This window comes from Takifugu flavidus, chromosome 6 (genome assembly GCF_003711565.1).
Source record: "Takifugu flavidus isolate HTHZ2018 chromosome 6, ASM371156v2, whole genome shotgun sequence".
In the NCBI taxonomy this organism is placed as follows: domain Eukaryota; kingdom Metazoa; phylum Chordata; class Actinopteri; order Tetraodontiformes; family Tetraodontidae; genus Takifugu; species Takifugu flavidus.
This window is the reverse complement of record NC_079525.1, coordinates 6,354,038-6,381,446: the sequence shown is the minus strand read 5'-3', so window position 1 is coordinate 6,381,446 and position 27,409 is coordinate 6,354,038. Positions and strand designations below refer to the sequence as shown.

The 27,409-nt window shown below is 44.4% G+C and overlaps 1 protein-coding gene across 1 annotated transcript; it reads right to left on the bottom strand.

Moving 5' to 3' along the window:
- Positions 1 to 147: 147 nt before the first annotated feature.
- Positions 148 to 12,221, bottom strand: si:ch211-79m20.1 (uncharacterized). The gene is made up of 7 exons (XM_057034814.1): positions 11,337 to 12,221; positions 6,180 to 6,282; positions 4,383 to 4,445; positions 4,084 to 4,280; positions 2,277 to 3,348; positions 1,230 to 1,362; positions 148 to 1,124 (listed from the first exon to the last, which is right to left on the bottom strand). Exons 1-6 carry the CDS (start codon positions 11,394 to 11,396, stop codon positions 1,238 to 1,240), a joined length of 1,620 nt encoding a protein of 539 aa, XP_056890794.1. The 5' UTR covers positions 11,397 to 12,221; the 3' UTR covers positions 148 to 1,124; positions 1,230 to 1,237.
- Between the last annotated feature and the right edge of the window lie 15,188 nt (positions 12,222 to 27,409).

Here is a 27,409-nt window from a genome sequence, read left to right as displayed (position 1 = left end):
CTTTGCGTGACAGATCTGCAGGACGTTCCTCCAGACACATGCACACATGTAGACACACGCTGCTGGGTGCATATGAACCAACGTCCATTTGCCCCTCGCCTGCGGACATTTGATTATCGGCCGGCCTTAAGACAAGGAAAAAGAATCTTTAAATATTATTATTTTTTTTTTAAAAATAACATTCATAACAGTAACAGTTGTACAACCAATAATTACACTGTAATCTGAGACATTTTTGCAACAATAATTACACTTGAGAGGTGGAGGACCCATCTCCTCCTTTCTTTAAATAAGTTAAGAAATAACATTTTTTTCTCTCACCATCCTGGGAAATAATTTTCTAAAAACATTTATACATACAGTGTTGGATATAACTGGCTCACATCAATCTCTAAAAGCCAGATCTTTAAGACTTGCTTTAATGCGGATATTCATAGCATATTATCTAAGCAGGCATTTGTTTTGTTATTCCATTTTGATCTGACAGCGGTACAAACTGAGCAGGTTATGGATATTTTCCAGTATATTACGCTACAGTACTACACAGTAGAGCACTTCTCTAAGTCGATGTCGTTTGATCAGTGTACGGCTACTCCAGTGTTAGCTCAGCAGATTCAGTCACTGTAGTTCAACAGTAATGTTTGGCAGTGAGCGGCACCCTCCAGTTTCCAGTAATCATCCCAGTGTAGAAATCCAGCTCTGCACGTGTCCAAATTTAGCTCCCACGATGACTTCTTAGTCCAATTTTAGGACCAATTAGCACTTGAACTCCAAGTCAAATCTGTTTGAACAGCCAATCAATGGCTGCCAACGGCAACAGGAGACCACCGGAGCGGCTCTGGGGTTCTGATGGGCTTCCGTCAGTCCTCATCGCCCAGATTTGTGGTTCATAAGAATAAGATCCAGTGTTTAGCGTGACCCATATGCTGTCGCTCGAGAGGTTCTTAAGATTGCACTTTACATCTGTGGCGCTGACGCTGCTGGAAAGACGACTGTTCTGTGTCTGCAGATTCCTCAAAGTCCATCGGCGGAGGCCGTCGTCCCACAGCGTCTCGTCTCTGCATTCCTCTGGTGCAACTCGTCTGTCCAACAACCGTGGGCTACTTTTACTGTTTCAAGATTTCCTGTTGAAGAATGACAAAAAATCACACAGTGGTTACGAGAGGTCGTGCACGCAGATGAAGTTTGGGATCTTGTAATACACCACGAAAAAAATGTATGACTCTGACCTGCAGCTCTACATGATCATGGCTCTCATAGCTTCTTTGCTGATGCGTTTGCGATGTTTCCTGCGGCGGCGAGGTGAGGCGGGTCGAAATGGGGAGCGACGGGACGATGGCCTGGGAGCCACGGTTGGGAGGGCTGAAAGACAGGACAGTGAAAGACACGTTCAACGGCAGTTGTACCCCTTCTGAATATGTACTCAAAGCTCATGTCCATATTTTTGATGGCTGCAGACAAAGAAACAGTCTTTTAATTTCTTTTTATCCAGAAGATAAAACCTGTTAGAAAGGAGGAAAAAAAGCCTCACTAATGGCCTACTGTGGAGGGTACAAACTGGGTGTGTGGTGCTTATAGAAACTCAAACTGCACCCTGAAGGGCAGCTGATAACCTTGACGTCTGTGAGAAAAGGGCGTGATCGCTGGCAGGTTGAAGTCAGCTGTGACACAATGGGAAATTCAGCTCTGGCTTCAGAGCTCTCAGAGGGTGCGGGAAGAATAGCAGGACGCATGTGCTCGTGCACTCAATGCACAACAGAGCGCTTCCTGTCTGGCAAAGTCTCACATTGATGCTCTTTTACCTCACGCATTAAAGCTACAGTCACATTAGAGCAGAGGGACGATATAATCCTGGACACTGGAGTGGGTGCAGCACTCCAGTCAATCTATGGCTGTGGGTCGGTCTAAATTAAACCTGTACTTCTTACAGACAACCGCATGTTTGGCAGAAGGCTTTACAACTTCCTTCAGCTCTGCAGGTTGCTGTCTTAGATGAAAAGCTCGTGAAAACACGGACATGAAAACGCTCATGGTATATTAGTTTTGCAGACTGGTGTCATGACCAGCTAGTCTTCAGAGAAACAGAAAGAACATGTATTTTAGCTGGAACATCAGTCCTCAATATTAAAAGTACAAGGAAATCCCTTTTTCAATGTTCTCCTGATTCTGAGCCTGAGCTAGCAGCGGCCTCTCTCTGCACTGGGACAGGAACCATTGGGTCTATTTTGGACTCACTGTACTTGATTGCTATCATATCTCACTCACAGCAGCAGTACCTGATTTAAAGGTCGGTCTTGGTCTCTGCTGGGGTGGATGTGGATGAAGGTGAGACTCTTTATCCAGTTCCCTCTGTACCGTTTCCACTATTTTCTGTTTTCTCTCCTCTTCGGTTAGGTGCCCGCTCCCACTGCTGATCTTTGAGTCTCTGTCCTTCACCTGACTAGCCAGCTCCACCCTGGCCGTGTCCCCACTACTGGATGACCCGCTTTCCTCCCTGTCTTTTCTTTCTTTCTGAGCGGTGGTTACAGCCTCAGGCTCTCTGGGATGCGTGACCTCTACGTATTTTCCACTGCTCACTGAGTCTTTCTGGTAGGCCATCGTAGGTGCAGCGGGGGTTTGCTCGACTCTCAGCGGCTGGGTGGGGCTGACGGGTGGAGAGGCGCTGTCTGACTGTGGAGCGTTGAGGTGGGACTGTGTCCTCAGCACTTGGTCTTCTGTAGTTTGCTGTGGATAATGAAGCTGCTGTCTTTGCTGATGCTGCAACAGCTCCTGCTGTCTCTGCATGTGATCTGGGTGACGCATCTCCCCGCTGCTCTTTGTCCCGTTCACGCTGCTCTCCTCCTTGCCATCGTACCCGCTGCCGTGCACGACCTGCTGCGTGCTCTTCGTGACGCCGTGCTGTGTTCTCGTCTCAGGTGGTTGGCTGTTGACCAGGGCAGGCCCAGCAGCAGTGTGCTGGTACACCCCCGGCTGCATGTGTGCGGGGGACTGGTGCAGCCTGGGTTGCGTCCAGTGGGTATAACTGCCCCGCTGAACCTGCTTCGCCACCGGCTGCTCCTGCTGGTTGTGCTTCAGGTCATCATGGCGATGCAGGTCAGCCTTGGAGGTGAGAGTCTTTTGTGAACCGGGCTGAACAGACCGCGGGAGGGCCTGGGAATGGGACAAAGATGGGGGAGGCTGCTGGGGGGAAGCTGGCAGGGGGTTGCTCTGACAGGAGTGAGTGTTTGAGTCAGATGAGGACGGAAAAGAAGACGTGCATGACTGGCACCGACAGGTGACGTGATCTTCCACTGTGATGATGGCTTGCTCATATTTGGGTTTCATATTTACATATTGGATCTTTATCACCTAGAAGACACAGAGGTTTAAAAAATATGTAGTTACGCACAAGCAGAGACACACAGTAAAGGCATTGATGAAGATTATGGGTTAAATTGTAATGGAACATAATTCTCTGTTGCCGGTTTGAACAAGTCAAAACACCACACGGCAATAAAATTTGGCTTCGTGCTGACACTTTTATTGCATTCAATGTTTTTTTTATTTTTAAAAGAAATTAATCTTGAGTCAAGACTCTGGCTTGTAAACTGCAGTGACGATAAAGACTCTTTCTTCATGAAAGGTGACTTTATCTACACAGATCATGGTCCTAACATTCGTCAGTCAAGGGTCAAGTGGTGGGAACATTTAGAAACCACCCCAAAATTACACCAGTCATGAATTGCTGATTTAATCAGAGTTTTTCCTGGTCCGTCACATAGCTCCAAAATAGATTTTCCCCCTTCGGCGAAACTGTCACTCCTGTCTGCTTCACGTCAGTATTTTCATGCGTGGTCTTCATGACTGTCTGTCCTGTGATGATGAGTGTTACAGATCATTATTGTGACTTCAGATTTGCACATGTGTTTTTGTCGTAATTCCATGTCCAAAGCTATTCATGGTTTTGCAGGAAACCCCCTAGTTTACTTTAATCATCTGTAATTTAGCTCGATGTTTATCCTGCTAGAACCTGAGTTTGTGTTTTCTCTTAGTCAGAAGCGTTAAATGGGAAAGCTTCCATGTAGCTGCGTGCACGGTGGTTACCTGCAGGTTTCTGCTGGAGGTGACTATGGGAACACATTTCATCAACCGGTTGTTGCAGCAACCCGAGCACCGCTGCACCTCCACGCAGGGCGGCCATAATATGAAGTCAGCATTACGGCGGTCCAACATAGATCTCTTGACCTCCATCACCTCCGTCCGTACTTTACAGATGGCTTGTTGGGCTGGTTGCGCCGCCACTGCTCCGAGGATAAAACAAAAGAGAGGGAAAAGCATTTTTTTTGAGAGAGAGAATGGCACAAAATCTGTCAAGAGACAAGATAAGCAGATGTGAAATCTACCAAGACTTCTGGCATATCGGCCGTGGGTGTGGTCTGCAGGGGTATCATGCTCATCTTCTTCTTCTGCAGAGCAAAGAGGAAGTGGATTGTTAGGTTGGGAGAAAGGAGACAGAAAAAGGAAGACAAGATTTAATTAAGTGAAGCTTGTGCTGTTTGATTCTATCTGAAAACTGAGCCAGCGCTTCTGCGAGCGATGACAGAAGTGTGCGAGGCACGTGAGGTTTTTGGGGCTAATTCTTTAACAAAGATCATTGTCATTGTTCACTGCACAGGAAGACACCCCCCACCCCCCCACCCTCTTAAAACAATTAGGCTATTTTCTGCTGCAATTTGTCCTTGCTCTGTCAGAATACTGTAGAAGAGAGATGTGACTTGTTAAATATAGCTCTGTTGGTGTGTTTGCCCTCTCACGTATGTCGTCATTTCATACTGAACCCGCTGATCCTAATTATATCCCTGGTATGGATTGCTTTGGGTCACTGTGTGCATGTGTGCACAGATGCAGAAGGTGTTATTAAGTTGCCTTAATGAGCTACCTTGTGCAGAAAAAGCACACGTTCTCTCAGAAAAAAATATTCCTTGAAGCATTTTCCTAATTTTATCTGTTTTCCTCCCGTTCTTGTGCATGTGACCAACATGACTGTGGAAAAGCAAGAATCAGCACAGCCTCTGTACTGGTAACCAGTGTTTGATGTCTGGGGAATGAGTCTCCACTACAGCTCCACTCCTCCTTTGGCTTTTTTTTCCTCTGCTGCCGGTGTGACGACAACCAGTTCGAGTTGCAAATTCTTCACAGATGCGATCGGCATTAAACCAGTCTTTGCATCCTTGGTAACCTGATCAAAACAGCTGAAACTGAGATTATTCTGCTTTGTTTTAAGGTTTATATCAGATTCACCTTAGGGGGAGCAGCTCCGGATCTCAGGACAAAAGCTGGACTATATTTATTCATCCCGTCTATAATGGAGGGATGAAATACAACACAAACTGTAATGCAGATAGAAACAGTGCCAGATTGCCACCCTGATGAGGTCACCAGCCAGCCTTTATTTCACTGAGCTTTATAGAAAACCATGTAAGTACCCGAGTGGCGATATGAATCTATAGAAATGATTTTGCTGTTGCCAAATAGGACGAACAGAAATTATGCTCTCTGGCTGGTGGTGCTGGAATCCTGCATCTTATTATGAATCTAGCTGAACCCAAAATAAAAATGCATATAAGGTTTATTTCTGACAAAAACATGCTGTTTGAGTCACTTCCCCATGCCCTGCTTCTCATGATCTGTCCCGCACTTAGTTCCTCTCTGTGGTGGCTGTTATGTCACCGCTTTATTTATGCGTTATGGAGTGATCAAAGTGTCCCAGTTTAATGATATCTGCTTATATGTGTGACGCTGGTCCTCAGAAGGATGGTTTGATGAATTTTTTAATTGGCTGTGTCCTTCTGAGTTGTATAAAATATTATCCAAAACCTGGAGAAGAATCCAGTTACGAACAGAACGCTGCGGTGACCTTGCATTGCAAGTTTTTCTCTGCATCTCGGTTCAGATGAACAAAACTTATAGTCTCTCTCTCTCTTTCTCTCGCTCGATCAGCCTGGTCCATCGCTCCTGCTGTTGCGTGTCAATATTGCCACAACACCCACTGTTGCATTCCTGCCTGCTCAGGCCTCTTTAGGCACACCCACACACTTACCTCCTTCATGTCTATGTTATTAGCCCGTGCATATGTGTGTGTGCATATGTGTGTGCATGTGTGGGTGTGTGTGTGTGTCTGTGTATGTGTGTATTAGTACCTATTGCATTGGCTTCTTGCTGCAGCAGCAGCTTCAGATCGTCCACTGAGGAGATAGGAGAGTTCCTCACCAGGTCGACCAGCGACGGAGGGAGCGGATCACCCTGTGGGAGCCACAACAATAGCATACGTTTAGATTTGATTACATTAGAGGAGATATCTTATTGAATAATTTGAGTAGAATTCCAGCGCACAAACGTCAACGTGGTGACTCTCCTCATCGTCACACAAACGAAAAAATATTGATTTTTTTTTCCAATATTCCTTGCAGGCCTTGAAGTTCATCAATTTTTTACAACCAGGAGAACTCATCTGCTAAAGCGTGAGCGGGTGACTGAGAGACATGTTTAATCTCATTCCTCAATCTCCTGTCAACACTTGCTCCAGTTTCACTTCCTCCTGCGGAGGAAACGATGGTTGTGAGTGGTGTTTGTTGCCGCTGTTGTCGCTCACTCCATGCCTGTTTACCCACAAACACCTCTGTCGCTCAGGAAATTGGCCTTTGTCTTCTTCACTATCCTCCGCCAGAGTTTCTCATATTTTCAATTTGACCTTTCGGAAACTGAAATATGTTTCTCTACATTCATCAGGGTTACGCAACTAATTCTGGGCTGTGGGGGTGTGAAGTTTAATGAACTGTTGAATGAATGTTGCAGGAGTTCATTATGGATTCAGTGGGGTTGCTCGCGAGAAAACGCTCCCGCGGTTCCTTTGTGGAGATCAAAGGCGAACGTCTGCGTGTTCGCCGTCACATTTCACTCCAGTTGGCTGTAAGCTGATACCATCTCAGAGCTGGTCAACCTCATTTGAGACACAGGCCAGACAGATGCCAAAGCAAATTAAAGAACCTTCACGGTGCGAGAAGAGGATCGTTGGGATTTCTGAGATGACCACGGAAGAAAAAGGTCTGCTGGAAAATTTTAAGACTGCATGTTACATGTTTACAGCATCTCACAAACATTTTTAATGATTTTTTTTTGTGTGTGTGTGTAGATGAATTCAAGAAATATCCAAATTTGTGCAAGCACAGGCAATAAACATACTGGTGCTAATTTTGGAGATAATCTTTCTAAAATCCCAAAAGATGATCTCATGCAGTAAAAAATGAGAATGTTTATTATAAAATATGTTGTATGATGACGCTAATTTCATATATGCATGAAGCAGAAGAAGCTCGGTGCAAACGTCTCTACTCCCACGGCTCCCGCTCCACTATGTTGACATTATGGAAGCATGTTTTCCGATCACTGTATTATTTAGAGGTTTGTTTTAGTTACTATCATTTATTTACTTCTCCCTCAATTTTCAACTTCTGCTTCTCTGTCCTTCTGAATGTTGTTCTGTCTGTCTGCTCGGTGGGCGGCTGTGGCTCAGGACACCTGGATGACTTTCACAAGTCTTTGACTGACCTAGTTAAGCAAACACATGCACATGCACACGCACGTGCACACACACACACACACACACACACACACACACACACACACACACACACACACACACACACACACACACACACCCTCGTTTCCAGTTCAGATACAAATGTTTAAACCACTTAACTGTCCAGCCAATTTGTCCTCAGAGCATCACACACACACACACACACACACACAAACAGTTTTCACTCTGTAACAAGCTATCATTACAGTGACGGTTAACCGCTAACACACACGGATGCACAAAGACACATGCAGAAATTACAGAGTAGAACATGCCGACAGGAAATTCTGCCGTGGACAGACTACAAACTGCTGGTTAGAATTCAGCCCAGAATGGTGCAACAAGCTAATAATAGTGGTTTGCACATGTAGAGCTGAAATCCCAGAATGGATCCGACGCCGGGCTCCTCATTTACTTGCACATGCAGTGGAAAAGGCCCCTGTTGTTGTTTGGGGCCTCAGTGAAGCCTGTAAATACCTTTTCCGGTCAATGTATCCACGCAAACATTGCGTTTAGTATGTGTGTGTTTTTTGCTCACATCATCTTATGATCTACAAATCTGCACACACACACACACACACACACACACACCAACAGGCGCGCAACATTGAGCCTCAGAGAGAGCCTGGAGGCCAAAGACTTCACATGGAATGTTTGAGGAGAAAGGTGAGGTGTAATGGAATGTAATTATGGAGCCAGCTGACTACACACACAGAGAGAGAGAGAGAGAGAGAGAGAGAGAGAGAGGGAGGGAGAGAGTCATATAAAGTTGCGCTATCAAAAGACTCCAAAGTAAACGGATAAACACACTGAATCCAAGTGTGACTCATGCTCACGCTGTGCTGTCACAACACATGCCTTCTTTTATCAGAGACATGGCAGAAGTCCAATTTGAGGCCGAATAAACTTTGATAGGATTGCAAAGATATACATGCACACACACACACACAAACACACACACACACACACATACACACACACAGAGTCAGGCAGTCAGATTCTGCTCTGCAGACCTGCAGAGAGGAGGGTAAAAATGATCAGTGGAAAAATGAATGAGCACAGGAGCTGACAGACAAAGTTAATGACAGAGGAGGAGGAAGAGGAACAGTGTTTTTAAGCGGAGCTGTAAATATTTCTGCCATGCTCAAAGGCGCAGAAGGGGGGTTCCACATGTGACTTTCAATAAATGGTAGAGCAACATCTTCTTTGTAGCACAGTTGCAATAAATCCCTGTTTCAGGGGAGCCTTGGTTAACGTAGACTCTCATAGTAAGAAGGTTCTGGGTTCATTTCTCAGGCTGTGCTGGAGCCTGTATGCCCTCCCAGTACCGGGTGGGTTTAAAGTTGGTACTCCAGTTTCCACCCACAGTCCAATAACCTGAACATTAAGACTGAGACCCTAAATAGCATCTAAGGATGAGTGTGTGTCCTGTGTTGGACTGATGACCTGTTCGGAGTTTATTCCTGCCTGTCACACGGCAGAAATACACCCTAATTATAAGTAAGTGTGTGGATGGTTAGATGTGACAATATAGCTTGGCCTGGTTTAATATGGGCATTTAAGAATGCTCATTTAAATTTTGCTCTACCCTGCTTTTGCAGCTGGAGCTTACCTGCCTGGTTTCATCTGTTTCAATCATCAGTACGAATCCCAGCGTTTGAATAATAAAACAGACAGGATCCCCAAAACAAGGCCGAACTCATTCCACAAAGTCACTTTCAAGTTTGGACATCAGAGTGCAGGTTATTTTTGTTGTTGCTGCTGCTGCTGTGATCAGACAAATCATTTGAAGGCAAAGCTCACTGTTTCAATTCAAAAGCTAAACTGATGAACCGAGTAATCAAGAGACAAATCGAATGCAGGTGCAGCCCCGAGTAATGAAACCAGAAGACTGGCCCGACTTCCTCATCATTGAATCGTGCCATCTTTGGATCTATCAAGGACAAAGTTCAACTAGCTTTTTGAGTGAGAATCCAGAGCTGCTCAATCTGACAGCCCTGCTGCTGCTGGGAGCCTGATTGGAGGCAGAAAACATCACTGGAGGGTTCCATCATGACTCAGCCTCAGACTGTTTGAGTTTGTCTTTTCATTCTTGAATTAAAGTGTCTGTCACGTGTACTGGTTCTTATCAAAAACTGTCCCCTGGACTCTGTGGCTCCGTTTCTCCTCTAATGCTGCACTGCTTGGGCTTACAAACAGATGCTCTTATGTGACACTGCGCTTTTCTCTCTGCGCACACACACATGCACAGAAGCACAATCCGCCATCCCCACCCGCTGCACACATACCAAAACATAAGCACATATGTTCACAAACACATCTGCAGCTACACCCACTCGGGTGTCCAGCTGTTTGCACGCTCACAAACACACACGCACACTTCTGTGAAATCCCTGACAGATTAGTCGTTGTTCTTATGTAAAATGGATCAAGCGGGCAGCAGAAAATCATCCGAGCTCGCCGTGACCTGACAATAGTCACAGAGCAACCTGTTCGGCAGCCACCAATCAACTGTTGGCGTGTGCGTCCGCAGTGCATGTTGTGCATGAGTGTCATAAGCACGCATATGATGACAGAATTTAGTTCTGATCTGATGTGTCAGCACTTTTGTGTTTGCAGCACCTCTGCAGCCTGCCCGTGCATGTGTGTGTGTGTGTGGTGTGTGTGTGTGTGTGTGTGTGTGTGTGTGTGTGTGTGTGTGTGTGTGTGTGTGAAAAGTCACATCCAACAGATAGTCGTGTCTTGGGGCAATAAAATCCACTCCAAAGACCAAAAGTGCATATGTGTGCTATATTAGGACCACTTTACAGGGAGATTAAAACTGTATTGTGCTGATTTTGAAGCATTCTGAACCAGCTACCAGTCAAATGATGTCATATTAACACAGTAAGAGACTAAATTTTGTTAACATAACTACTGGACATTTTCTTCCATTACATACGAGTCATTTAAGTGCTCCGAATTTCATTCTTTCTGTTTCCATCAGCGCCAGCACAATTTTCTCAGAGAAGATGATTTGTTGGAGTGTCAGAGAAACCAGCAGCTGGGATCATCAGGGATGTTTTTGGGTTAACTCCTGCTGCCGGGCAACCAGCCAAGACCCTGCTTCACTCCCTCTAACAGTTAATTCTACCCCAGCAGTGCGTCAGGGGAATAACTTATGAAAATGTAGAGACATGGATCTCACACACGACAAGTACATGTTGTCTTTGACGCGTCCCTTTTAGAATCACCGTGTGATGGATCAGATGTCAGGGGAAATTCTGCTTAAATCATCACGCTGTGGAGTGATTAGCAGGGAAAGTGTGACATCCATTAGCCACAGCTTACAACCTAGTTTTCCTGCCATGTTCATTGAAAAATCAATATTTCATGCTTTTCACTGCTGCTTTTGTCGAACGTGAGTGGAGCATCCATGGAGAAAGTTCAAGTATTCAGTATCTCCATTAACAATATTGGGTCACACATGTCACAGTGGAAATGTGGCCTTTACACCTCCTGCAAAGGCCCCATTCACTGGTTATTAAAGACTTGGCAAATAAGATAAGCGCCCACAAAAGTTACAACTGAAGTCATTTAGGCGGTTGGGTTATATTAACTAGTAACCATTAACTGATGTTATTCATGTCCTTCACGGTACAAGACTGCCTGCTTAACCAGGTGCGTTCAGTTCAAACTCAGAGGTCATGACGTCGGTCTGCACATCCTTCAGTCTTACCTCAGCGTTTCCGAGCCGCAGAAGGGCCGCTGAGAGCAGCAGCAGGACCCAGGACCTCATGTTGCCGCCCAGCCTGAGGAGTCGCAAGGAGTCGGCTGGACATTTAGTACCTCGGCGTCCAATTCCACCGAAATTGCGCCGAGTCTGCCTCGTCCCGGTGTCGTGTGCTGTCCGCTCCTGCGAGGTGCGCACTGATAAATATCCTCGGATGTGTCACTGCTTATAAGCGCCGCTGGTCCGAATGTTTGTTAGCGGTGACTCACGCACAGGCGAGACCGCTCAATCTGTCCGTTTTGAGGTTCTGAAAACTCGCAAGAGGAGGCATCGAGGGTAGGGCGAAGCAGGTGCGTAATGCGGGGTGGCGCACAAAGGTAACGGCGCCGCAGAGAAGCAGTCTACAGCCTTGGAGTGCCCCTGATGTCCCTGGCGTCTCCAAATGTCCGATTTATTGTGGAGAAATGCACATGAACCTGTCCTGAATGTGTCCCCTTTAAATCAAAACTGTAGCCGTGAAGGATCAGATAAAGATTTCATGTACTAAAATTCACGCTGAAGGCGACAGCAAAGCGGAGTTTTCCCCTGAATGAAGCCGCGCATCTCCAAAGGTCCGTGCGTAAAAGTTGCTGCACCTCGAGCTTGGTGCGTTCGTGCGTAACGTTGGACGTTCCTCTCCTAATGCAAGATTATTTTCATTCCACCGTGAGTGACTTGACTCCAGATACATTCAGGACAAGTACCAGGTCTTGTCTTTGTCCCGTTTTGCGCTGTTTCCTACGTTAACGATCCTCTCGATCGGGACAGTTGCCGCTTGACGCGCTTCTCCTACTCTGGCCGTCTCTCGGACTGGGAGCGCAGCTTTCCCCCATCGAGGCAGAGCCTCCCTTTCCCAAGTTTAAAACTCAAATAGCAGTAAAGGACAGGCATGCCGGAAAATCACCAATAGTGCCTCCAAAATAAGAGATCTCACGCACGTTATAATGACGTTCCTCTTAAAACAATACACATAAACAATAACACAAACGCTGATTTGAGCGTGTTGAAATGCGATGAAATATAATACATAGATTTTAAAATCTGCCTTTTTCGCACACGTCATGACATCAACCACCCCGTGAACGTATCGAACTTTTATTGTGAAAGGTCCTTGATGAACGCATATGTCCCCATGTCGCTGCCTTGACGCAGGTTCTCAGTTTTGTACCGGGGTTTGTCGCCTCCTTTTTAGGAGCAGCGAGTCCTGAAGGCCTCTGGGTGCTCTTAAAGGAACCGTTAACAGACCGTGATACTCATAACTCAGCAATGTAAATAAGTAAATAAACAAATAAATAATTTGTTTAAAAAATCCCCAAACGTAATAAAGTTTTTAAGAGTACAATTAAATATTGAGAATAAATATTGAAGGCAACAGTTCCAAAATATACTGTGTTGCTCTGTAATGTGCTCTTTTATGCCATATATTGACAGCACTGTTTATGGTTTTATGAACATTATAACAGTCACAAGGATCAAGAGGATCATTTCATTTTGCCATTTCATTTAAGGTTAAATGAAAAATCATTTTCTACTGCTTCACTTCTCTGAGCGTAAAAGGCAGAAGGTGAATTACATCATCTTTAATTCTAGTGTTTTTTAATGATACGAGTCAGACTCGGCAAAGAGTGACGTCGTTGTAATCTGCTGGGATTAGGGGAGGAGAGCGACAAGCAGAGAAAAGGAGGATGAGAAAGTGAGGGCAGACCCAGAAATCACCATCTTCCCTTGGTCAGTTGTGCCTGTGAGGTCTTTCAGTCCAAACACCCTTTTCAGACATTTATCTCATTCAATCAGGATCATTTAAAACCAAATTTGATTACAGTAATGTGACTACATAGATCAGTAAGATCAAACAGAGGCGGTCCTAATGAAACCCAAGACATTTGAGGGCCCTGTATGCACACTTCCACATTTTTTTTAAAAACATTTTGAAATCATTTCAGTAGAAAGTTGTCATAATTTGGAAACATTCCATCTCCAGCTTTGAGTGAAGTTCAGATGTCACCCTTACAGGAAAGTTGTGTTTACCTCAGACACACTGAAACACGCTGAGCTGTCCTTTCAGACAGGCGGGAGGGCTGAAAGCCGACATTCACAGGTTTGACTAAGACCAAGACAAAACTGAACTCACCCAGTTCAAGAACCAGCACAGAATTGAGGGCAACAAAGCCACATTCTGTCCTGACCAGACAACCAATTATGCACAGAAGCCATCAAATAAGTTGAGATAAAAGCAGCAAGGCAGCGGCTAATATTGAGTTATCTCAAATCAGACGCTCTGTCTGTTTTTGGCTCCTTTGAAGGCAGAATTTCTCCATTTATTTTCATTCCGCCTATTTGGTTTTGTCTGCTTTCTCCTGTCACTCCTCTCACTTCACTCTTCCTCCTTTCAAACCCTCAGCATGTGTGTGTATGTGTGTGTGAGAGTCTGTTAATTACCTTCCTGTCCAATATCCTGATCTAATTAATAGAGTGAATTTCTTCCCTTCTCGGCCCTTGCCAGCTTCCTCTGCTGCTGCATTCAGTTGCAGGATGAGGCAAACAACCACCGCGCTCTGAGCCGCGGTTCAAATTGGGGTCATCCAAACAAACGACTTCTGTGAATCCGACGGCTGCCTGGCAGGCCTGTCATCATTGGGACATATTAGATCTGTGGTGGATCAAATGTCACACACCATCGTTGACAGGAATCCTCGTTTCCAGCTGCTTAATTCTGACAAGCGTGTCCCAGGAAAACATGAAATTCATCCAAACAAAATAGACTGATGTGATTTCATAACATCACTGTTAAAAGTGGCGGATGTATTTTGAACGGAACTTGTGTCTGTTGTGGTTCATGAACCGATTTAAAGATCCTGGCTGGGTTTTGAGGCATCTTGGTTTGATGCACTCGCATGTTGCTGGAGACACATTATAAAAACCTGCTGGCTACTCTGATAGAGCCGGCCTGCTATTACGGTTCTCGTGTGATGGCATAATTGCAGCATCGGCGGCAAACCAAAACACTATTTTTCACGCGGAAGTCGGTCTTGCTAAATTGAAATTGGTGCTATGGTTATGCCCTATTTGTTTCCAGTGTAGACGGGTTGTTACACTCAATAGCTCAGATTAGCACTCACACTATCATTAGCCAAAAGCAGGAAGAGTTAAAATCTCATGTAAACACTCCAGGTGAAGGCGTTTAGATTTGATGCCACATTCAGCAAATTCTGCTGCGATTCTAAAGTGACGCTCTGTGTATTTACATCATTGGACTGATCAAAACATTCACCTGTATTGACCCCACGTGAAGAGGCATTTCTCTCAACTACAGTTGAACATTAGACATTGCTAATTAGCTGTTCACAGATTCTTATGCACGGCAGGGGTCTCATCCGTAAAAATTTTATGAAGGAAAAAAGATTTGTCCAACATCACTTGGTGATTTAATGTACTTTAACCTTATTAGTAAAGCACCTGTTACAATCCAGATTATCTCTTCAGAGCAACCAAGCACCTGAAGGCAAAAAACAACTTTAACAGGAAGAAACCATGAGCAGGACCCGGCTCATATGGAGGTGGGGGGAGATCCTCCTCCTGAGTCACACTCATTCTACTGGAGTCAACAATTGAATACAAAAACAATGGAGCCGGAAGAAAGTAACTGTCAAGAAACCCGGAAGGTTGCGTCATACCAGTGTTCTCCTGTCTGCTCTTGATTTAGATATGAAATTAGTTCCATTTTTTTGTGATCTGGAAGAACATGGCTGTGTTCTGGCACCGTCACAGCCTGTGAATCCCCTCACAGGTTCTTTCTCAGAGAAGGCTTGGTGGAGATGGAAAGCCAATAAGAGAAGGAGGGAGGCTGGAGAGAGAAAGAGGTGGCAAGGAGAGAGAGTATGGAGTATATCAGGGCTTTATTGTTGTGTGTTTTCCCACCATCAACGTCACAGGAAGCAGAGCAGCTAAATATACAAACGGCACAATGAGGTGGAGATCATGGAGCAGCTGTGGGACATGGCTGCCACCACATTCAGGAAGGTGAAAGACTGAAGAATACCTTTGATTAAAGCGGCTGCAAGAACACTCCACTTTTTCAACGGCACCTATTAACAGTTCAAATCCAAAAATATAAAAATAAACAATAATCAACCTGCTTCGGCTTTAATGAAGACTTGAACCTGCAGCAACATGAACAACTTCACTCCAGTGTTTTAGGCACGGGATCATAAATAATAGTCCAGTTAATAATAAATTAGCTACAGATTCATCATAGATGTTCCTATGCTCAATTTCCCCAGTCATCTGTGTGTCCTGTTTCCCCTGTCAAGGTCACAGGGGAGCTGCATGTCTTTGCCAGGGGAAAAAACAGGAAGAAATGCTGCAGACATTTTTTCCTCATTACTGTGGCAAGAGCGGATGCAGTTCTTATGACTTAATATGGACCTGTGCATTAGAGATGACTGGACAACATCACGCTCCTGTCTATTAGCGCTCGCATGCAACATCATGCCTCACCTGGCATCACCTTCCTCTTTTCGAGCCTGTACTAGAAAACGTTCATAACAATTCTCAAGCTCTAAATCCTGTTGTTGGCTGAACAGAATTGTCTTCTGTAATTAGAACCGATCTGCTTGACCGTCTTTAACTGCAGGCAAATCCAGTTCCCAGTTCCACGACCGTGCATGTGTGCTGGTACCATGTTGACTGGGCCTGGATGAATGCCAGGATTGTATTCCAGAACTACTTTTATGGCCTCGGAGCTGCTCCTTTTTCTCATCTCCGTGTGAGGTGCGGGGGAACTCAGCTTGCAGGTGCAGCGCGCGCACACACACACACACACGCACACACACGCACACACACACACCCTGCAGTCATATGCATTTACACACTTTGATTGTATCGAAGGTTAGATGCTTCAGTTGGTGGGAATTTCCCTGTGTGTTGCTGCAGGAAGAACTTTCAGATGAAAGAAAAAGAATTCCTTTATTTCTTCTTCTCCACTCTTTACTAGGGTTGCCCTTTGGGGTTGGAAGTCTCAGACACTCCACCTCCTCTTCCTCACTCTCTCTTTCCTCCCAGTTTCCCTCTCCTTCCTTCTTCATCTTGGTTTGAATCCTCCTGTTGTTCACTTCCACAAGCGGATCACCCAGCATTCCCCACTGAGCTCCTTGATGTCTTGGTGTCATGGATCAAAAAAGATCTTTCATTTGCTTTTCTAACATGTCTCCTGTGTTGCTTGTAAACCAAGAATGGATCCTTGTGTTCCATTTTTCAGATGGCCAAGTAAGAAGAAGCAATCCACCATTGCTCAACATCCCAATAGAAGTCTCACTCATTACTTCTCCTTCTTTTTACTTCACCACAGGTTTTTGGCTTTCCCTGTCTGAAAAAGAAATTAATTCAGAATCAAAGTCCTTTTCCAAAATGAAAGCACACAGTTTACCTCAAACTTGTCATGAACACATCTCTTCACATCTGAGTGAGGGGGTTATTTTTGCCAAAACAAAACTAATGTGAGTTTTTATTTTGGAAGAGAGGTTGAAGCGTACGTCAGGCGTACAAGGGCAGGGTGTGAAAACAACGCAGATCCACATCACGCGCACACACACACACTCATATCAATGTCACTTCCCTCAACTTGCCATCTGGGGAAGTTTTGGTGGTTTTTCTGTGTAAATTTACACAGTTGTGGTTTTTACAGCGATGCTAAGAAAAGCTTATATGAGCATGTGCAGCAGAGGAAATGCGTCAGGAGGGGCGGAGTGCTCACCTCTGTGGACAAACTCGTCCATTTACACACAGATATTTAGCCAAGTGTCAGTGTGACCTCATAGTCTGGGGCACCGCTGGGCCATTTTGTTGGTTCTCACTTAAAATACATCTAAAGGTGTAAATGATGCTCTTGTTTTCTGACCTCCGCTGCAGCGTGAATTCACAGTCCAAAACTGGAGATGTACGAGATGTACTGGAGATGTACCTGGTGAAAAACGACTCAGGTCTGGCTGGCAGGTCAGGAGAGTGAATAAAATATGTAAGAGAGAAGACGACAATCGGGGGAAAGAATTAAAATGTGGAGGAGAAAATGACCGTGAGGTAAAACTATTTCTGGAATGTATTCTCAGGCAAGAGTGCAACCTACCTGGTTTCTCTGGTATGTGATAAGGTTCGGCATTAGGCATTAGATTCCCACTGTTTCTCCACCATCGCCATCAGATTAAAGGGACTTGCTGTTTTCTCTTCCCTCCCTGCTCCCCATTCTTTAATATTGATACTTATGTGTGCAGTCACACCAGATACACATACGGCTATAAATGTCCCTTTTTTATGTTTTACAGGCCACTGTGGGGTTTTTCTTATCTGATTTTATGTCATAAATGTCTTTTTGCTCTTATGTATTCTACATTCACTTCTATTGTGGAGTTATTGATGTCTTGGGTAGTAACACAACAGAAATGTTTGAGAAAATGCCACAAGGGTTAAATCCAAAAGGTTGGAGAGAGATCAGAAACTGCACAGAAAACTTATTTTAATTTAAATCTTACTTTGCTGAGGTTTAATTCAGAAAATAAAATGAAGTTTAATCTATTTATTGGATTTTGATGGAATATTCTGAACTATTAGTATCTTACAGTGATTTGCTGTTAACTAATTCTGATGTTTCAAAGGAATCTCACCTGGTACATAAAATACATCACAGGCTATATTATCCTTTGTCCTGCATGTATGTACATCCTATGGAGAACAGATAAGAAAAATCAGGATAGAATGTGGGCTGAGCTTATTTAAATAACCACATGGAATTTGGAAAAACTATAGAGGCTTTAAGGGATTGAACTGAAGCATCAAGGTGGGTTGAAAAGGTGAGAAAAAACAACAACTATGGGATAAAATGCCACAATTCAGGATTTAACAGTTTGAAAATTGCATCCTGAGTTTACATTCTGTATATTGTTTTGAGGAATATGGCAGTGGGCTTGATGTTGGATGGACTTCCACTTCCCTAGACGCTGTCACGTCCACTGTCCTTACTGCTTCCTGTTTATACGCGAGGACTTCCTCTGAACAACGGGAACACACAACCGCAGACTGCTCCCTCTCCATATAAGTTCATACAATAACTCCGGAGGCTAATGAATGCAGTAATGCTGTGTTTTTATCCACCTTCTCATTCTTCTGAAGAACTATTTCAGTGATGGAGGGTGGTGGTGGCGAGAGAAAGCCGGAGTGGTAGAAGCGGATATGATTTAATGCATATGCACAAAACCCCAAATATGCGTGCACAGTCGTTGCTCTGTAATGTCTGACCCAACAAGCAGGTGTGTGCAAATCTTCTTAATCTCATAACGGAAATCCTGATTGATCCCCTTCGCTTCTACTGAGATCAATGAAGCGCAACTCATACAAGTATATAGGTTACCAGGCGTGTGCATACAAGCTGTACATGCACATAAAGATGCACATAAAGGCATACATCATTTACCACTCCACCCATCGGCTCTTTAAATTGGTTAATGTGGTACATTCAGCAGTGTTTAAATGAACCATTAATCCAGTTTTATCATTCATTAAACATGCTAGTTATTGTAGTTAGCTACATTCTTACAAGAGGCATGTAGGTGTGTAATTATTTGTGGAAAGTTAGCATTCTGTTTTTGGATTTTATTAGTAGTCAGATTTTATTCATCAAGCGTAAATCACACTGTTCCTGTGTCTCTCACCCCTGAGAGAGAGAAGCACAGTCCCATAAATCAGCTGAAACTTGCACATAAGCATGCCCGCTGGTGTTTAATGGCCCATTGTAGCTAATGGAAAACATAACAGATGGGGGATTTACAGCACAGGAACAATGGAAGAATGCGGGGGACACAAAAGCTCTAATGTTACTAATTAAAAGTGTGTGAACGTGAGAGAGAAGTAGTAGAGTAGAGGAGTGGGTGTACGAGACCGGAGTGGTAAGAAACAATGATGTCATACATCCAGAGGGACAATGTAATAATCCATAAATGTAGACTGAGGAGAGGTAACAAACAGATTGTGGGACTGGATGCAGAGAAAATGAGGGGGAAAAAATTCAAATTCTTCATTCTAGAGCAGCTAAGGAAGTAAAAACATTGATCTGTCTGTGCAGATTTACATGCAGCGTGGTGGTGTTTGCCCCAGGGGCATGACTGTGAGAGTGACTAATTGTCTACTCATAACAATACACACACACACACACATACACACAAACATCGACATTATGCAATTGCTATCGGGATTATCTCCATGGCTCAGTATGGGTTTTTTTTCTTAGTGAATTAATATTGACACATTGACACATTACTCTCTCGTCTGGAAATTCATCACCCTGCTTACGGAATCGCTGACTCTGTCACCGTCAAGGCACCTGGCGCACAAATAACCAATCCCACATCTGAATGAATACTTTTTTGTTTGTTTGAATCTAATCAGTTGGTCCAATAAAGAAGAAAAGGTTAAAAAAAATCTGAATATTTAAAGCGCATTTTCACGTGCAACTAAGTAACAAATAATAGTTTCCGTTTGTCATCTTCTGATCATCAGACGTGGAAAAGGAGGATTATCTGCTAATTCCACATTCCTGCAAAAGTGCTGTGACCTGTGACACCTCCACACACACATCTGCATGCGTCTGGACCGTGGGATGGAGATGAGACTTTAAACCCTTCTTCCCTTACCTGTTTCCTCACCTCTCTGGCTCTACAGAGCGATGGATTCTTTAGCCATCATCAAGCTCTGCGGCTGTATTTCCACAAGTTTACTCACCTGTGAGAACGTCGGTATTGAGCTCTCCTGCTAGAAGGAACCCAGATCCGCCACATTCATGCCATTTTCCTTTTTTCTCCAATATGATGTGCCGTTAATGTCTGCTGTGATAACACGCGTGTATTTGCGTGCGCACGCCGAGGTGTAGCGGAAGAACGTGGAAGGTCGGCCACAGTTCAGGTAGCGCTGAAACACTGAGCAACAAGAGAAAATCAAAACAGGGACAGCTGGTCCCACACACGGAGCGCCGTGGAAGAGTTGGCGCACACAAACACAGGCCGAGAGGGAAAACAGATGAGGTTTGATAGGAGGAGGTGACGGACAGGGCAGAAGTAAAAGTAAGTAAAAGAAAACAGGAGGCTGGCCAATCGTACGTTTGGTCTGCAAACTCCTGACGTTTGCGAGCATTCAAAGCTCAGCGGAGGTCCTCATTATTGAAGTTTCATCACCAGAGAGCTTTGTGCGGATGCTGTATTCTTCCATTTTCTTTGTCTTGCCGGTAGTAATCGGCCACCTCCCATCTCCCTACAACCAACGGCTCTGAGGTCTTTGTCGGTCAGACAGGTTTTGACAGCGAGATCTGCGAAGTTTCGGTTCTTTCCTACAGGATTCTTGTCACTTTTCGTTCCTCTATTTGGAGCTGCTGGTGACCAATGTGTGTGGTCAGCAGCAAGAGCCTCTCCGGTGTTTCTCCTGCAAACAGATTTTGTTATAATTGAATTTGTTTTAAAGGAGGGATTACGACAAAGGGCGTCGCCACGGCTGCGGGAAGGCATGTGCTGTATGAGTGCAGGTCCTGGAAAAATCAAATTCTTGCTGAGGTCATGACCTGCGCAAACATGAATGTGTGCAGCTCGCTTCGCCCTCCTCATCTGGTGGATTTGTTCTCGTAAATCTCCACTCACACACTCAGACACACACTCACTCTCGCACACTCAGACACTGGCACTCTCTCACACACTCCCTCCATCTATCGTGGCCTTTCATGTATCAATGGCTCCATTGACGGACTTGCGTGAGTCTCCTGGGTGGAGTTTGGGTCTCGGCCCTCCATTAAACATCCTGACCTTCAGTTTCCACAAAAAATTTGAGCAAAATGGTCGTGCAAAGCTACAAATTGTACTGAATCAGAAGAAAACACAACTTTCTGCATATTTTTGTTTTACATTTGCATTTAGTTGAACAGATTATTCACAGAGCAGCGTGTAAGAGGCAGATCACATATCTATAGTGTAATTCTGTATATTTAGGTCATTGTATGAAATGAATTTAACAGAGGTGAGTTAACCTGGAGCAGGTCTGATGTCGACTGCGACTGACTGACTGTCTGGGTGATGCTAACCCTAGATCATGGCTATTATTGCTGCTGGAACCATCACACTGAAGAAACAAGCTAGTAACATGACTCCACCCCCTCATCTCTTTTTGTGATATGACTTGCTACAGCAAGCATTTTTCTACTTCCATTTAACTATTGCTGAACATTTCGTTCAAAACATGGTTCATGTGTCCATTGTTGGTGATGAAGACAGATGAAAGCGGTGCTACTGTGTTTTCACCCAGGAGAGGGACAGAGCTCCAGACATGATCTCACTGGGAGACTCCCTGTGGAAGTGATAGCGGGAGATGCTGGAGGACAGGGTGGGGGGTATTTGCGGTGTCTGCGGCGGCCAGGTGTGGAATGGATCCACGGAAACGTGCAGAGCATCATGCCGCTGCGCCTCTGCTTTGAATGCCCTCGGGGGGGTGTGTGTTCATCCGTCAAAACACTTACTGAAGTCAAATATTTTGACGGTTACACTTCAAGGCGGGTTGTTTCTACAAAGCAGGCGCATCTCTGGGAGTTTGATGACCAGCAACCAAAACACCAACCAACGCTGATTGAAACAAGGATCAGACTGACACTTTCAACGTGAGACCGAAGCACAAGTGGTTAAATTAGAACTCTGCCACACAGCAGACACATCTTGTCACGGTTGCCCTCAGACTATAAACTGTAAAATCTTCTGTGTCCCTTGATATGTGAAAAATTGCTGTCTGTGTGTTGGTGTATTGATGTGGCCGTAGCCATAGTTACATCGTTATACAGGCCCGTTTGTCTTTACAGACTAAAAGGTTTTATTGTGATGCGTCCCGTTTTAACAGTGTCTCATTATTTTCAGAGTGGCGCCCTCACAAATCATGAGAAAATCAAGAAAGACAAAGACTTCCAGACTGATCTGTAATTGATTTATTTATCTTTGAGCTTTGGGAATCAGTTAATATCTAAGTGAAAAGGAGGGACAGTATGAAATCTGCATCCATGTATGTGTGAGTATTCATATAAATAAGGGTTTCTTCGTGTTTGGGTCTCACGAGGCAACGATGTCTGCACCAGCGATGCTCTGGACTCAATAGTTTTGGTGTTTTGGTTGAAGATGCACATCAAGATTATAAATTCAACTCTATTCCTGTTGCTTTTGATGTTGAATCACATCTTTTCTTTGCCCCTTCCTGTAAAAATACGAAACTTTTCACAGAAAATGATTAATGATTGAGCTAAAATGAGAAAGTGAAGATAGAATTCAGCTAACCGAGGTGCAAATGAGGCCACAAGGAAGGTCTTGCTGTTCGGTTGTTTTTTGTTATTGTTGCTGTGTTTTGGTCACAGTGAGCGTTCCAAAAGAAGCCAAACGTGACGCCCACCGACTGCTGAGGTATTGGTGGCCAGTTCCCCCAGTTAGCGGGTCTGGAGTGACGCTGCGTCACCTACTGGTCCACTCACGCTCTGGACAATATGAGGAAGCGTTGACAATGTTGTAATGAAACAATAAACAGCACACATCTCCTTTTAGGGAGACTTTTCTCCTGTTGCTTCAGCCTCAATCTGCGTCCGCCACCTGTGATGTCACCGATAAAGAATTCCCCAGTGGCGAGACTGCCATAAGGCCTTTGGTTAATAAGTGATAGTGCACAACAAGAGCGATGGTGGTTTGCATACCACACACAGACTCACAGACAGTCTTATTTCAGTCTTTTATTCAGTCTGAGGCTGGTTTCACATCACTGAATAAACCTTTAAAACGGGACTTTAAAGGAAAGGCTGAAGGCGGGCTCCATGGGAGATTTCTGCTCGCTTTCTTGGTTTTTACGGTCAAGAAACAATCTGTAAATCCAACATTTCTTTGAACGTTTTAACAGCCAGCATCTTTATATCCATAAGACTGATGCAACATTGGCGTTCAGCCGCAGGCTTCTCTGAAAACAACTGCACCCTGGGAGAGATGTGACAAACTGCTGTCGTCACACTTGCACCTGAAACAGAAGCAGAATAATGATAATTAGTCTCCACAGTCACATCACGTGATGCTCTCGGTCATTCTCAGCTCTGTCGTTGCAGGTAGAAGAGCAACCAGCTGATGTCAGGGTCTAGCTGAGGTCTTTTCCTCACGACTCTCTCTCTCTCTGTCTCTCTGTCTCTCTGTCTCTCTGTCTCTCTGTCTCTCTCCTGGGAGGGTTAATTCTGTTTCCATCAATAAAAGTTTGTTCTGAAACAGCTTCATGAGAAATGCTAGAAACAATAAGTAAAATAAAGTCAGAACAAAGAGTCAGCAACATTGCGACACACCACAGGTGGATGTCCCAAACCTTCACCCACCCCCCTAGATCTGTACCTCTGACTCACCTGGATGACATCACAGTGGTGAGGTCACCACACTGAGCAGAGGGAGCAGATTAAACCTGCAGCCTCAGGGTGGCTTAAGCTTGACCCCACTCGGCCACTGTACATGGCTCAGAAGATTAAAATGTTTGCCATGCTGCTGTTGATGTCATGTTGAGCCCCGCGCATGACCTATATTCAACGCAATCCCTATTTCTTAGCATTTCTCTCTGTCTCTCTCATACACACACACACACACACACACACGCATGCACGATATAATGGTACAGAATTATTATACATTTCCTTATATATAACTCATAGAACAGTCCCAGTGTGCTAAACAACATGCTATCGACCTTTTAATGGGTACTTTTCCTTCAGTTGTCCCACTGGAAATAATTCACAGCAAAATAATCGGGCAAGTGAAAAACAAAAATCAGTCATTCCTGTCCGGTAAACAGCATTTCTGACTGTTGCTACGGAAGGAAAATCCATCCTGTTTATGCACATTCCGATTAAGGTCATTCTGTGTCATCTTCCATGTCGGAAAAAGAGAGTTGAGGTCATTCAGTTTTCCCACCAAAGACGTGTGAGAACGGGAAAAGTGCTGCTGCTGACCTCAACAGGCGGCTGGGAGCTTCAGTCTCAGGGAAACCCCTAATCAGGAGGGGCCGCAGTGTAAAAGGTGGCTCATGTAATTGATAATCATTATTTTAGAACACGAATCATCACTCATATCGCTTCAGATGGTCACCTGGCAACTGTCAGGTGACATCCCAGATTTAACTGTCTAAATTTAAGCATCTCACTGGCTGTGCGCAATGAAATATTTAGGAAATATGGCCCAGGACAAACGAAGCAATGCGTGCAAACCAGGTCGACCCGGCAGAGTAAAAGCACCCGGGACAGCCTTCATCCACCTGTGGGTTCTGTGGTGAAGGATATGACCCACTTTTCCATTCCTCTTCATGTCTGTTTTCACGCACGCGTCTGAAAAGGTTTGGTAAAATCCACAGTTTTCACTGAGGTAATTTTCCTCCTCTTTGTGGGGATGAAATATCTCCACACACCAACAAACTGTCCTCAGTATTCTGTGGATAAGCTGGCAGCAGGTGAAAGGTGGGTTCAGGGAGGTTCTGACCATGTGTCCTTTCAAAATAAAAGCCACGAACAGACTAAATTATTTGACTTTTCATTCAAATCAAATTCAGTGTTGCCATAAACCATGTAGCCATCCACCCAAAATGTTCTTCTTTCTCCTCTGTCATTAAATAAAAAGCACACTCAGTTCAGTTGTAATAAAATAAGGTATATAAATAAAATTGCTATTAAATAGCTGTCAAATACTTTGGTCTAAAGTAATGTGGACAGACAGACGGCCACTTAGCTGCTCCTGTAGCTAAAAATAATGTGGATGTTTCTAAGAGCTTCATTCTATTAATTACATTATAAGCATCATACAATTAATGTGGAACTAGAATTATTGTTGTTTCTATGAAAATATGAGCGTCTCAAATGTCTCAAATGTCTCAAATTCAAACGTCAGACTGTCAACAAGGAGAGGAGACACCATGTAAACATTTACCCAGAGATGTTGTCCATTTATAATCGTGGCTGCAGCTCATATTCATGTATTATTAGATTGTTTGTATGGCTTCGAGTCTTCCTCATTATTACCGTTGACATGCACTGGTATTGAGACAAACTGGGAGCGTTGCGATGGAGGAGACAGAGTTCCCATCAGCCCCATTGCCTGAGGTCGTCACTGATCTGACCTTTGCAGGGGTCACACAAATCAAACTCAACTAATAGCACTTTGAAGGTTTGAAGCAAAGGTCAAGAACAGTGAGAATGAGTACAAGTATTGTGTGTTGCATAAGATCACACACACCTGCAGCGTGTCTGTGTATCTGTCTGGTTTTCTGCATGCTGTCTGTCAGACCTTGATAAGACTGCTGTGATGATTCAGCATGTGTGTCACCATCTGTCTATAGGTGCGCCCCTGCGTCTGCATCCAGATGCCCTCAGAATCATCATAATATGACATGTTTACGGTCTGAGCCGGAGGATATGTTCAAAGTAAAACTACAACAAACTACACCAGAAAATGAAATTTACTCTTCGCTTAAAAACACCAAAACACCCCCATACACACAATTCACTCTCTATTTTTAATTGCATTCCAACCCTGTGACTTCAGGGCAGAAGCAAGAAAGTGTGTGTGTGGAGTGTGTGTGTGTGTGTGTGTGTGTGTGTGTGTGTGTGTGTGTGTATGTGTCTATGTGTGTGTGTGGGGTGTGTGCATGTGTGTGTGGGTGGGTGTGTGGGTGGGTGGGTGGGTGTGTGTACCCATGACGTCAGCTGTTTGTTTGCACACTAGTTGCGTCTGGGGCACCAGTTTTCTAGATAAGCAGTGTGTGTGTTTGCTTGCATGTATGTGTGTGCATGTGTATGTGTGCGCATGTGTGGAGAAGACAGGAGGGAAATGTCAGACATGAAAGGGAGCATGAAAAAGTGTTTGGTTTGGAGGATTTTGCGACTGCGGCCCCAGGAGCGATGAGCCTGTCGGCTCTCTGGACTCCTCATTGTTGAGCGTCTGATGATTGAGTGGATTCTGACTTGTCTGTCTCTCCCTCACGCTCAGAGCAGCAGCAGCAGGAAACTGCTGCACAACGATAACAGGCTCTGACACAATGGGTTCAACGGGTGTAAATACACTCGCACCATCGCACTTACTCATGCACACCTGCACGCACACATACACACACACACACACATGCACATACACGTGGTGGCTAAAGCCCTGGGGTCAGGGGTTGTGTCTGGGCTGTAGATAGTCTCTAGACCTTTTGAAATTATTTATCAATATGGAACACTCCGGACATACCAGCCATGTTTTGGAGCTCTTTCTTGGAATTTCTTTCCTAAAAATGACTTGTTTGAATACTTTCCCCCGCCTGAACCGTGTCTGCGCGTGATAAGGTCAGACTGGGTTTATTTTGGGCTGCCTGCCGCAGAGAAAGAGCCCTGAGAGTTCCCCTTAAAAGCATTTTGTTGTGCTTTAGGGAGTATCTGGTCCCTCATCTTGGACTAAAAACCTGGTGCTGCTGTTTGGGATGCTTGACCTTACCTGACTACCTGCACCTTCCCTCAGGACAGTTTTGCATATTTGTCAGAAATGCAGCTACTACACACCCGGGCCTGAGCAGTGTGTTTACCAATGAAAGTAAACACGGGTGAATCTTAACATATAATCCTCCATCTCTCTTGTCGACCCAGCCTGGTCTGTTCTGTGGATATGGCATGTAAAACATAGGGTGATAGGTGATGGTTCCAAAATTATAGTGAATTTGATAGCAGTGAGGCAATTTTTAAAGATAACTATTTTAGACGGAGAAGTAGCGACATCTTGTGTCAAACAACTTAAACTGCAGCCGAGAAGAACGTTCAACGCCGCAAGAGGACCTCTGTGTTTATTGCTGCTAAATATAGCTGCAGCCACTTTTTTCTATTTTTATCTTGTTTTTTTATAAAATTGTTGTTCTATTGCTGTTGCTACTTGAATGACACTTAATTAAAGGGATTTTGTTTTTTAAAAAAATCCAAAGCCGGAAGTGATTATTGAGGTTAG